This window comes from Capricornis sumatraensis, chromosome X (assembly GCF_032405125.1).
Source record: "Capricornis sumatraensis isolate serow.1 chromosome X, serow.2, whole genome shotgun sequence".
In the NCBI taxonomy this organism is placed as follows: Eukaryota; Metazoa; Chordata; class Mammalia; order Artiodactyla; family Bovidae; genus Capricornis; species Capricornis sumatraensis.
Genome location: NC_091092.1, coordinates 106,001,294 through 106,013,972, shown reverse-complemented (window position 1 = coordinate 106,013,972; position 12,679 = coordinate 106,001,294). Strand labels below are relative to the sequence as shown.

The following is a 12,679-nucleotide window of genomic DNA, read 5'->3' as shown; positions in this document are numbered from 1 at the left end:
CAGGGGTTGGTAAACTCTGGCCAGCCTGTCACCTATTTTTGTAAATAAAGTTCTATTGGAACATGGTCATGTGCATTCATTTACATACTATCTTGAGCTGTTTCACACTACAATAGCATACTTGAATAGCTGCAAAGGCCTATAAAGTCTCAGATATTTATTACTTGGCCCTTTAAAAATGAGTTTGCTTTAATTAAGAGACCACAACTGTAGTCCTGATCATTTTGAGTGGTACTCTCTATGAGCATTATCTGTAGAAGCCTATGTTAGCACATGCAGCTTACTCCAAATTCCTAGCATACAAAATTAAAAATTAAGGAAAAGCTAGTACATGATATAATATTAATTTTCATGGAGATTTTCTCTATAAGGTATTATAGGGATTGAAAACGAAGCTTGAATGGAGATATCTCAAGTTAGAAGCTGGCATACAGAAAAACATCTAAAAAGACAAAGCATTCAATAAAATTAAAAAGCTTATTTTGGCATGAAGCAAGTTGAATACACATTATTGGCAAGCCCAGGCATCAAATTCCCTGACTTGGTTAGGCAGAACTGCAAAGACACTTCCCCATACAGTCTTCACCTTTAAATCATATCCCAGAGGGAGGTAGCTGCCCACATTTTATGTCCTCTAGGGAAGATCCCAGTGGTGCCTATGAATGTCTATACAAAGTTCCAGCTTCATCTCTGAGATCCTTAGAAACCATTTTGGGAAGAGACGCTCTTCATGAAGTAATTAGGGGCCATTTCTAATTAGGCCTGGATTGTATTTCCTACATATTCAAGGATGACATGGAGTGACACTGAGTGGGACCACAGTGAGAAATACGGGATTTGCAATTAGACAAGGTAGACTAGAAACTCCTGGACCCCTGAGGTTGCTGTATGTTGATGGTGGTTATCTAAATCGTGGAAAGGCTGAATGCTTAAGATGCTTTTATAGGGAGTTTAGTAAATATGCAAAGGTAAATTTCATTGAATCATTAGACACTGAAACTATAAGCCTCTTTAGCCACAAATATAACTCTACCTCTGAATATAAAACAAGTTCCCCTTGGGTAGATTTTAGTGCATGGGGTGAAATTTTCAATTCATCTCTCAAACTTTTCTTTGGTGTCTGTTATAAAAAAAAGACCTAATTCCTTTACCACACACACACACAAAAAAAAAAAAAAATCACAGATTTTTATCCCACTTTTAAAAACCTGTTATCAAGGATATAGTTTTTTACTCAAACTTTAAAAATACAATCTGCAGCATCGTAAGAGTACCTTAAAAATATGATGACGACTGTAGGTGATGAAAATGCTTCCGGTGACTCATAATTAGATAACACCCAAGTTGGAAAGAAGAGCAAAAAAGTACTTCTTATCAGAGAAAACGTAATGAGATGTTGCCATCATTTAGGGCTGTATACTGGTACTTTACAAACATAAAATTATAGCTTTACCAAAATCCGAGTTAGTACTTACAGCTGAATACCCTAATTTTACATACTTTAAGTCCTTAATTAAAAAAACACAAAACAGCAACAACTCAATTGCAAGCTGACAAATAGGACAAAATTCCTTGCCACAAAGAGTTATTAAAAGCTAATAAATAGTTACATAATATATTTTATAGCACTTTTTAAAATAATTTTTTGTTAAAAAATAATAGAAGGCATAAAATAGGAGCTGTTATTTATGTTAACATCGGTGTTCACCCAGTGAACACCAGTGTTTGGGTTGCTATTTTAACGGCATTTATTCTATACAACATATCTCCGTGGTCCAACATTCATTTCATGTCCCCATTCTTATTATTTAGAATTTCTTAAAGACGATGTCATTTCTTATTCAATGATCATCCAGAAGCAAACGTACAGTGCAGGAAGATAATTTTTATTACATTTTAACTAGAAACAGAGCAGATAGCAAGTTCACGAGGTATTTGTGATTATTATTCTTTTAAAATCAGGCTTCAATAACAATAGTCAAAAGCGAGCCTTAACTGCACAGATATATTTTGGTCACTATTATAATCTTCAAGGGCACCAAAGCCAGCAGCGTAAACTAACATAAAGGTAATTACTGAAAAATTTAATGTGCCAGAGTATATATCACTGCATTAAACTCTATCCTTGTATTTTCTTAATCATCTTCAACATTGAACAATTATTGTTACTCGGCAAAATATCAAACATGCACACAGCATGCCTACAAGAATACTCTCTTAACACTGTCAACACTAAGCCTTCCTTTCTCCCTGGAATTCAATGACTCATGGTTCTACTCCCTACATGTATTAGTGGTAATATGCAAAATTGATTTTATTTTCAAGGTTAAATAACAGACTGACTTTGCATTTGGTGGCCAGCTGTGTACCCTAATTTTTTATCAGTTATTTCTTTCACAAATTTAACTACATTTCATAAGCCCTGAGATATTCAATAACCTGCTAATGATTGTATACTTTTAATCTATACTTTACTCAATTTGAACCCCTCAAAAGTACTTAAAATTATTTACAGATGATTGTAACTAAAGCAATGATGGAATTTACTACTTGTGTATTAGACTGATAATAAGGCCTTTAACTAAGAGTTGCATATTTTATGCAGTTTTTTGCTTGCTAGGAGCCATTCTTAAAATTACATCAATAATTCTCTGTCAGTAATAATTGCTTTTCATTTGCTTATTCCTACTTGGATAACCAGATTCACTTTTTTCCTCTCTTGTAAAACAACATTTTTTTCTCTTTCCCAGACATAAATGTTGTCCAACTGACTAGGTACCAAAAGAAAGTTTGAACAGCATATTGATAACTATGATTAGCAGAAAAATAGCTCATAATAGACATTCAATAAGTGCTTCTTCCATCTGGAATGAATGAATTGTAAGGCAGCTGTTGGAGTCTTATACTTTTGTCATATGCTGTAACTAATTTTGTTTACCTAGGGAATTCAGGTTACCCAATTCAATTCACTCTCAGATGTAAATCTAAGAATTTTAAATTTTAAAAAGTGATTTAGCTATTCTCAGAAAAGGTAAACAAGTTAATAATAACAGTTGCTACTAGTTGATGGGAAAAAAAAATAAGGATGGGATTACTTTCCACTAAATCATACATACAACTGAGGAGAAATAAAAAACTAAGCATTAACTGATTTTTATGATTTTCTCCACAGTTATCCTTGCAGCATTTTTGTTCATATATTTATCCCTGTTAACTTTTCTAGCTGAAAGAAAATTTAATTATCTGCATGGATTTCCCCATCTCCTTATGTACATATTGTTAGTGAAAAGCTGGTGTAAATTTAAGAGTGTATTTTCATGTCATGCCATATTTCTATATTTGTTTTTTGCTAACATTTAGTTTTCCCTGTTTAAATGATTCTGTATGGAAGATGAGAAAATCTGCCAACTTCCTATGAGACTGCTTGCTTGCACTATTCTGTTTTTGTTGATAGATTTGAAGCATATTGCACACTTGTCATCTAGCATATGAATAAGTAACTGTTACTCTTTTTAGAAAGGATACACTGACAAATTCTTAGGTTAATGGCTTTGGCCAAGTATTTCTAGCCAGCTACAGGACAATAGCAATGGCAAAAACGTTGACGATACAGTTCATGGTTCGGTTCTCCCATCTTACAGTGCAGGTTCCTGAAAACACACAATGAAAAGACTCAGAAACATCAAAACATCAAAATTACCAGGAATATATATACATTTTTCATAGGTTTTAATATCATATTTCCTACAACCCATTAACTCTTCCCATTTCCTTATTTGTCTGATAGCAGACTTGTCATTAGGTATAAAGCAATTCTGTTGATCAAGTCTTGTGGGAATTTAAGTAGAGATAAATAAAGATTTCATAACAAGGACCACTATTTAACTTTGCTAGAAGTTGTATTTTGTTTGGGTCAGCTTAAAGTCTCTTTAGGGCTTCCTTGGTGGTTCAGAGGTTAAAGCGTCTGCTTGCAATGCGGAAGATCCCCTGGAGAAGGAAATGGTGGGTTCCCAGGTGGCGCTAGTGGTAAAGAACCTGCCTGCCAGTGCAGGAGACATAAGAGATGTGGGTTCGATCCCTGGGGCAGGAAGATCCTCTGGAGAAGGAAATGGCAACCCACTCCAGTATTCCTGCCTGGGAAATCCTGTAGACAAAGGAACCTGGTGCGCTACAGTCCATGGGGTCACAAACAGTTGGACAGACTGAAGTGACTTAGCATGCACATACAAAGCCTCTTACCATCAGATGTGGTGTCCCAAAAACATGAGCTGGCTGTGTGAAAGCCATATGGACTCCTCTGGACCACTGCACAGGTCACTAAAAATAAAGATGCAGAGTGAGAACACTTAAAACGAAAAGTAAGTGTTTGAGTTCAGAGCAGTAAATGCTATATAAATAAATAAATAACATAAAACAAAGCATTCAGAGAATCAACTGAAAAACATAAGTCTCTCATTTTGATGATTTATCACCACAGTTGTGAACTCACTGGATCCAGTCTGTTTGTTGCCCAGTGCCATAACCAATGGTAATCGTACCGCAGGAAAAATGTGGGCCAAATCATGTGCCTTGTCCCATAGGCATAATTCAGATGCAAAGAAAATCCATATTATGTGTCACCTCACAGTCCTACTGAAAAGACAGTAGGGCTGAGACGGTTTCAGTGAAAATAACCGGTGCAAATGTAAAAGGTGATGCTACCAAGACAAGGAGATGGTTGACAGGAGCAAAACTGCTTTTGAGTAGCAAGAGATCTCCATCTTTCAGGTATTATCACAGATTATTTGGGGATGAATAAGTCAAAAGTCCTTCACACCCTATTAGTATCCAACTTGAGGGTCTATCATTCATTTACATTCTTTAAATTCAGAGAAAACCACAGAGACTAAAGTGAGTAAACTAATGAGGAAGGACACAAATACTTACCAATATACTTATAAGCTTTTCCCAGCTTAACCAGATGTGCTAGGGATTGTTCCACTATGCTTGCAGTCCATTGGTTGATATTGTTCTGATTATAATCTTCACCTCCCAAGACCCCATCTATACACTAAAAGGGCAGAGGACAATTATACACATATTGCAGGAAAAGATTTATTCAAAATATAAAATATACTTATAACCCAATAAAACATTTAGAAAATATGCACCTGGTAAATATTTATTATGCATTGTCTCTAACTGTTGGAGAATTTTCAAAGCATTTCTGCATGCATTACCTCATGCTGAGGTATTACGGACCATATAAAGATAAATGTGACATGGCCTCTATTGTAAAGAACTCAACAGCCTAGCAGAGAAGCTAATAAAAGAACTCTGTCACACAAGGAAGACCAATGCAGGGTGATAAGTTATGTTGTAAAATGCTTATGGGGGGGTGATTTTAAAAGGGTGATATCAACTGGTTAAAGAATGGCTTTGCAACAGCTGAGATTTGACCTAGGTTTCAGATGCTAGAAACAAAGGAGGCCAATGAAGAAATATATTTCTCATGTACAATAATTATATTTTCATCCATATAACTGCTTAGCTATCAAAGAGCAAGCACACCTACCACTAAAAGTGAATCATCAACAAACATTACTTTTCAGGCGCTCTAGAAATAGACAGTTAAATATTTTTCCAGTGTTTACTAGCATCCACTTCTGATACCTGATGAAGAGCACTGGTGTAGCACCACAGTCTTAGGTTTTAAGACTCTACGACTCAGCTTTAAGACTCACTTTAAGACTCACCTCTCCCACCCTTGTGTGACTTTTGCAAGTGACTTCATCTCTTGAAACCCCTATCTTTCCAACCACTGGACCACCAGGGAAGTCCCTTATTTATCTTATCACTAGAAGTTTGTACCCTCTGACTGACATTTTCCCCACCCCACGACAATTATCATTCTATTGCTTCTATGAGTTTGGGGTTTTTTAGATTCCACATATAAGTGAGATCATATAGTATTTGTCTTTCTCTTGACTTATCTGGCTGCTACTATTTTTAATTCAAGTGATAGAGCCAGGAGAGTTCATTCACAGAATCCAGCTTAATAAGACAGACATGCACACAGGTGCACAGCTTTCATTTACTACAATTGGACTATAGTAGAGGCAGAGCCGGACACGACTGAAGCAACTTAGCAGCAGCAGCAGAGGCATTCATGGCTTCCCAGGTAGCTCAGTGGTAAAGAATCCGCCTGCCAATGCAGGAGATGCGGATTCAATCCCCGGGTCAGGAAGAGCCCCTGGAGGAGGAAATGGCAACCCACTCCAGTACTCTTGCCTGGAGAATCCCAGGGACAGAAGAGCCTAGCGGGCTATGGTCCATGGGGCTGCAGAGTCAGACACGACTGAGCACGCATGCAGAGGCATTAATGGGCTTCCCTGGTGGCTCAGACAGTAGAGTCTGCCTGCAAGAGGCATTAATTAATATGGAATCCTAAGCTGGATGGTATAATATCTTCACTAATCATAAAATGTAAAAAGAGAAATGAAATTTAGAGGAACTGAACAAAGTAACGTGGCTCCAATTATTCTCCCAGGATGTTCAATAGCATGAAGAGTTAGGAGAGTCAGTAGGCCAGCAATTTCATTCTGGCTTTACCAGTCCCAGGCTGGCAGTCTTTGGGAAACCTCTGCCTCTCCCTAGACTGCCATACCTTAAGGAGAAACAAGAGCCCTTGTTCCCTTTCACATTATCTAATAGGACCACTTCAGGTTCTGTTCGAGACAACAGAAACATCCGGGGCCTGTGGATGCCACTGTAAATAACCATGCTAATTACTATTAATTAACATTTAGCCTCTTCATTACCATTAACCAGGAGACCTACTAGATAATGAGGTCCTTAACCTGTATCCACAGGGCCAAACTCAGAAGTCGGGTACGCAGCAGGCACGCCATACATGTTTGCTGTTGAAGTAATATTGGCTTTGATATACTCTCTGGACATCCTGAATCAAATGTACTTCAGATTAAGCTCCAGGTTAATTCCATTTGTAACCCACTTTTTCTACCAAAATGTGTTTGTGGCAAATTCTATTACTGATAATGAATAAAATATATGTGTATCACTGATGAGTGAGTGGCTCTAAGACTTCAGTAGGAAAAATGTATTAGCAGAGGAGCTCAGAGCAAGGACTCGAACAAAATAAGGAGATTGGCAAAAGATAAGAAAAACAAAAATGGCTGCTGAAATTACATAGTCATCTGGGAAGTGCTGAAATGTTTTCAGTAGCGCGCTCTCTCCCCACCCCACTCTCTGTCCACCTTCCCTCCCTCCCCCACCTCTCTCCCTCAACTTTTTAATGTCTCAATAGCAAACAGAGTTAGCTCAGGGAGACGAAAAAGAATAGACTATTATCGAAATGCCACCTGTGGGAAACCTGAGATGTCTTTCAAGTCTCGTATTTCATACGAAAATTTCAAATGAAGCTTGCTTTTGACTCCATAGTGTATCCATTTGTATCAGTTGTACCCATTTGTTATCTGTGTTTGAAAATGGTTATTTATATTACTTAACTCCTTCTTGCAAGTATGGAAGTAAAACTGATGCCCTAAAAACACACTCAGTGGCTTCTAGGACCACCTAACCACCAGTAAGTATGTGTATCACATTTTAAGAAGCATGGTTCTTTTACCTGAATAAGCTATTTAAGTACAGTGAATATATAGTGAATTCACTATTTTTGTTTTTCTTATCTTTTGCCAATCTCCATATTTTCTTAGAATCCTTGCTCTGAGCTCCTCTGCATGTGGGTTGAAAAATCCAACAGAAGAGTTTACAATGAAAAGCAAAAATCCTCTCCTTCCTACTTTTTTCCCCCCCATGCTTAGCCCCCTTCTGCAGAGCAAACACTTTTAGGGTACAACTGGTTTTTTAAATCTCTTAAGGGTCCCTTACATATCTCCAGATAACGTTTTTATTGCTATGACATGAAAATTTAGTTCCCCGTGACCACCTGCCACCTCCTGCCCCTCAACCGTGTCCCCTCAATATAGTGAATTCACTATTTTTACTTCAGTATATTTACACCATTAGGAGCATGTTTCTTTTCTACTCTGGATGTTTCCTTCCACACAGAGGATTTTTCCTGATCATCCCTGGCCTCTTGCCCCACCTGTTATCATTCCTCCCCATGGAGGGGGAGCAAGTTACCTGCTGGTGCTCCACCCTTCTCATCTGGGAGAGCCAGTCTCCAAATGCCTTGGACTTGAGTATTGACTTTCTCCTTCCCTCTTCACCCAAACCAACGAAAGGCACCAGCCTGGTTAAGTGTTGCTCTCTGCTGACTAACTTTTCCCTGGATGCCTCTGAACTGAACCGGTATGCAGTTTGAAAAACAAGCTCCCATCTCTAATCTTCTTGTTGCTGTTCAGTCCCTCAGTCATGCCTCTTTTGCAACCCCATGGACTGTAGCCCACCAGGCTCTTCTGTCCATGGATTTCCCAGGCAAGAACACTGGAGTGGGTGGCCATTTCCTCTTCCAGGGGATGTTCCCAACCAAGGGATCACACCCACATCTCCTGAATTGGCAGGTGGATTCTTGACCACAGAGCCACCAGGGAAGCCCCAATCTTTAATTTAGTTTTTAACCAATAACAAAGGTGATATTTGATTCTCCTTCTACTCACTCTTTAGTCTTTTCATGTGGTTCATAATGCGTGTAAAGAAGCAGGTACCATTGAAAAGACTCCTCCAATACCTCAGCATCCTTTGCTTCATGTTCCATCCAGCAAGGACAGTCTTTTTTGACTCTCCACTTTGAAAAATGAGGCTGCTATCACTCCTGCCCTCCCATGACCCATGCTATCTTCCACCTCCCCAGTGCCCTCATTTGTGCTTCTACATTGTCAAAGTATGGAAAACTTTGCATTTTTAAAATCATGATTTCATTTTAAAAAATTAACTTTAAGGTGGTTTAGTATTTTTAACTCTATACTGTATTTGTTACAATATTGCTTCTATTTGGCGGGGGGGAGGGTGATCAAACCCATGCCCCCTGCACTGGAAGGCAAAATCTTGACCACTGGACTGCTAAGCAAGACTCTGCATTTTGTTTTAATAATGAAATATTCCTGGCTATAAAGTTCTAATACATGATTCGAAACTATTAAACATTTAAAATAATATTTGGCCCCATTGGAATAAAAGTTATTTTATTCAAAAGACAGAAAATCAGCTTTAGAAAACAGCAAGCCAATATTCTAGATCAACACTTAAATATCCCTTTCAGGCCCCAAGATGCCTGAGCGCATACAATATGACTGACAGCATGCAATATAACAAACACAGAAGCAGCCCTATAAAGAATTAGTGAATGAATATTAAAAATCTTGTTTTAATACTCAGGCTTTTAACTTTGTACTGAAAGTAAAAACAGAGTTTTAAAAAATTTCACCAATGCATCAATCTTCAAGATAAACAAGATATATAACTCACCTCTTTAACAATATTGTGGGCTTCATCAGCATTGAAGCCAACCTAAAGTTGGAAAACAAAAGATATAGTGGCTTTCAACACAGACTTCCTTCTCCTGGGAGCTATGATGCTACACAGAATACCCTAGGCTGGCCTAGACAGGTATTAGGGACGGGACCACAGTGAAAAGGGGCATTAAGATTACTGAGGCTACTAATCCCACCTTGATCTTTAAAATCGCAAAATGCCATGCCACCTACCTCCCTGGAGATTTTCACTTATTAGATCTCGGGCAGAGCCTGCTGCTGCTGCTGTTAAGTCGCTTCAGTCGTGTCCAACTCTGTGCGACCCCATAGACGGCAGCCCACCAGGCTCCCCTGTCCCTGGGATTCTCCAGGCAAGGACACTGGAGTGGGTCGCCATCTCCTTCACCAATGCAGGAAAGTGAAAAGTGAAAGTGAAGTCGCTCAGTCATGTCTGACTCTTTGCGACCCCTTGGACTGTAGCCTACCAGGCTCCTCCATCCATGGGATTTTCCAGGCAAGAGTGCTGGAGTGGGATGCCATTGCCTTTTCCGCAGGCAGAGCCTAGGCAACATTTTTCTTAAAGTGCTTTACTCATATGGGGCTTCCCAGGTGGTGCTAGTGGTAAAGAATCCACCTGCCAACACAGGAGATGCACGAGATGAGGGTTCCATTCCTGGATTGGGAAGATCCCCTGGAGGAGGAAATGGCACCCCACTCCAGTATTCTTGCCTGGAAAATTCCATGGGCAGAGGTGTCTGGTGAGCTACAGGCCATAGGGTCACAAAAGAGTCAGACATGACTAAGCGCGTGAGCGCTCATATACACACTACTATATATAAAATAGATAATCAACAAGGACCTATTTATGTAGCAGAGGGAACTCAACTTAATATTCTATAATAACCTACATGGGACAAGAGTCTGAAAAAGAATACATATATGTATAACTAAATCATTTTGTTGTACACCTGAAACTAATACAACACTGTAAATCAACTATACTCCAATATAAAATAAAATTTTTTTACAAAGATATGGGCAGCACAAGGAAAAAAAAGTGCTTTCCTGGTGATTCTGGTGAACACCCAGACTGCAGATTATTGTGTTGTAAAGCTCAGGAAACAGGAGATAGACATATGATGTCTTATCAGAACACAGGAAATAGTTGTGACTAAATAATGAGGCCATGAAAAAAGAATGCTGATAAGTTTGAATTTTGTTCTTAACTTATGCTTGGCAATTTATGTGGCTTTGCTGAGTTAAAGTTTATGAAAATACTTGATCATTCCAAATTACTGTCACTTTATAACATATAAATAATATTTAGACCTTTAATCTATGCCCATAATACAACAGGTCTGGCAACTAACTCTGTCTTTCTTGGGGAGTGTCCTGATACAATCTTGAGTTAAAAGCAACTATTAATGACTAAGAAATGTCTTAGAGTCAAGAAATAGGTTATGTGATAAGATCGCAGTCTAAACCAAAACATATCAGGTAGTACATGACTTGTTTCCATGCAGACATTTTTTAGGCTTTATGACATCAGCATGTTTGTAAATCCCACTATACAACAAAGTAGTTAAAAAACCAAGTAAATTCTGAAAATAAGTACCTTGTTGAGTACAGATTTAAAGTATTCTCAACTTATTTAATTATACCAGATAATTCCCCAACAACACCCTAAATCATCAGAATAATCATGAAAACAGGTATCACAACTGCCCCTATTAAAATAATTTTACCTTCAAATAAGGTCCTTATCTATTTTCAAAAGTGGTCTACAAATTAAATAATGTCCATTTCCGTTCAATTTGGAAGGTCACCAGGGAATCAGGTTGTACTGGATGGCCATGGTAACACATGTAATTTTATTTATTTTATCATACAGGCATTTAGGGGGTACCGCCTTAGTAGCAGCAGCAGTACAGAACCCTCTCAGGAGTCAGGAGACTGGTACTTTTGGGGGATATGCCTTGAGGATGAAATTGCTTATGCTTCAATTTCTAAAATAAGAAAACCACTAACCTTGAAGAGTGTATGCCACCTGCATCCTAGAAGCCTGAGTTTAAATGTCATCTTAGCTTCTGCAAAAGCCCACATCCTAAAGATGAATGGTCCAGAACGCCCTTCGAGGGCTCTAATAATACACTATTTTATGCTGCACCCTCCACCATGTGCCTGCCTAGTTTTATTTCACGGCACCATTCACCTGTGGCTACCACTGGACAGAAAATGTCTTTGTCTGTTCTGCCCTGTCACAGGTTATGCTGGGATCCAACAGGCCTCATCCTCCTCCTGGTTAGAAGCCAGAGTTGTAGCTGTGTAGTCTGAGGTCTGGGTTCAAATGGAGCGGCTGTCATTTCTGGCAGTTCTAACTTTGACTTAGCCGCCATGAAAGTCACAGTCCCCCGTGGGTAACAGGAAGATGACAATTGACATCACGGGCTTCTGGTGAGGTTTTGGGAAGCCTGAGTCAATAAGCAAGGGCTCCTAATCCATAAAGTACCTCCTTCCAAACCACCCCAGCGAGAGTGCCCGGGAGGGGGAGCGGCTCCGCCTCCAGGGCCTCGCTTGGCAGGGATGTGGCACCTGCTTTGGGGACACCAAGGGGCAGAGGAAGCAGCCAGGAAGACCGGTTCCCAAGGCCCGCCCTGTAGACGGGCGGCTCCCGCCACCCCACGCACCCCAAGTCAAGGCTTCTAACCTTCGGCCCCGACCCCACTGCCAGCCCCCAGCGCTCCCAGTCGCCACTGCCATCCCGACTCTCACCCCACCCTCAAGGCCTCGGGGTCGGGGGCCGGAGAAGGGAGGGGCGGATCCCAGGCCCTGTGGAGAGGACCTGGGCACGGGGGACGCTGCACCCCAACTCTCCTGGCTGCTGGGGCCAGGAGACCACCCTGCCGAGACAAAGCGCCGAAACGGGTTGGGGGCGAGGGTCGCTCGGGGGCGGCGGAGGGGCGGTACCTCGTCGCAGGGGCGATGGTACTCCTCCATGGTGGCGCCGAGTCTCCTGTGGGGCGGAGCTATGGGCGGGTCAAGCTCCGCGGCCGCGCACTGGCCTCGGGGGAGGCCCCGCCCCCATGCATGGCCCGGGGCGTTCCCCACGCAGGCCCCGCCTTTACGTCCTTGCAATGACTCCACCTTCCTTTCCCCTCATCCCAGCCCTGCCATCACCACTCTCCCGCAGGGCTCCTGCGACTGGGTGTCTCTCTCCGTTGCCTCCAGCCGTTTGCTGTTAAAAA

The 12,679-nt window shown here is 40.5% G+C and overlaps 1 protein-coding gene across 1 annotated transcript; it reads right to left on the bottom strand.

Moving 5' to 3' along the window:
* Nucleotides 1–1,886: 1,886 nt before the first annotated feature.
* On the bottom strand, nucleotides 1,887–12,435 carry DYNLT3 (dynein light chain Tctex-type 3). Its single transcript, XM_068962507.1, has 5 exons — nucleotides 12,402–12,435; nucleotides 9,430–9,471; nucleotides 4,927–5,050; nucleotides 4,240–4,317; nucleotides 1,887–3,650 (listed from the first exon to the last, which is right to left on the bottom strand). The coding sequence occupies exons 1-5, from the start codon at nucleotides 12,429–12,431 to the stop codon at nucleotides 3,574–3,576; spliced, it is 351 nt and encodes a 116-aa protein (XP_068818608.1). The 5' UTR covers nucleotides 12,432–12,435; the 3' UTR covers nucleotides 1,887–3,573.
* Between the last annotated feature and the right edge of the window lie 244 nt (nucleotides 12,436–12,679).

Coding starts and splice junctions, on each gene's coding strand:
- DYNLT3 (XM_068962507.1), bottom strand. CDS start 12,431: ATGGAGGAGTACCATCGCCCCTGCGACGAG. Junction 5,051..9,429: donor CCCACAATATTGTTAAAGAG/GTGAGTTATATA, acceptor CTGCCCTTTTAG/TGTATAGATGGGGTCTTGGG. Junction 4,318..4,926: donor AAAAGCTTATAAGTATATTG/GTAAGTATTTGT, acceptor CTTTATTTTTAG/TGACCTGTGCAGTGGTCCAG.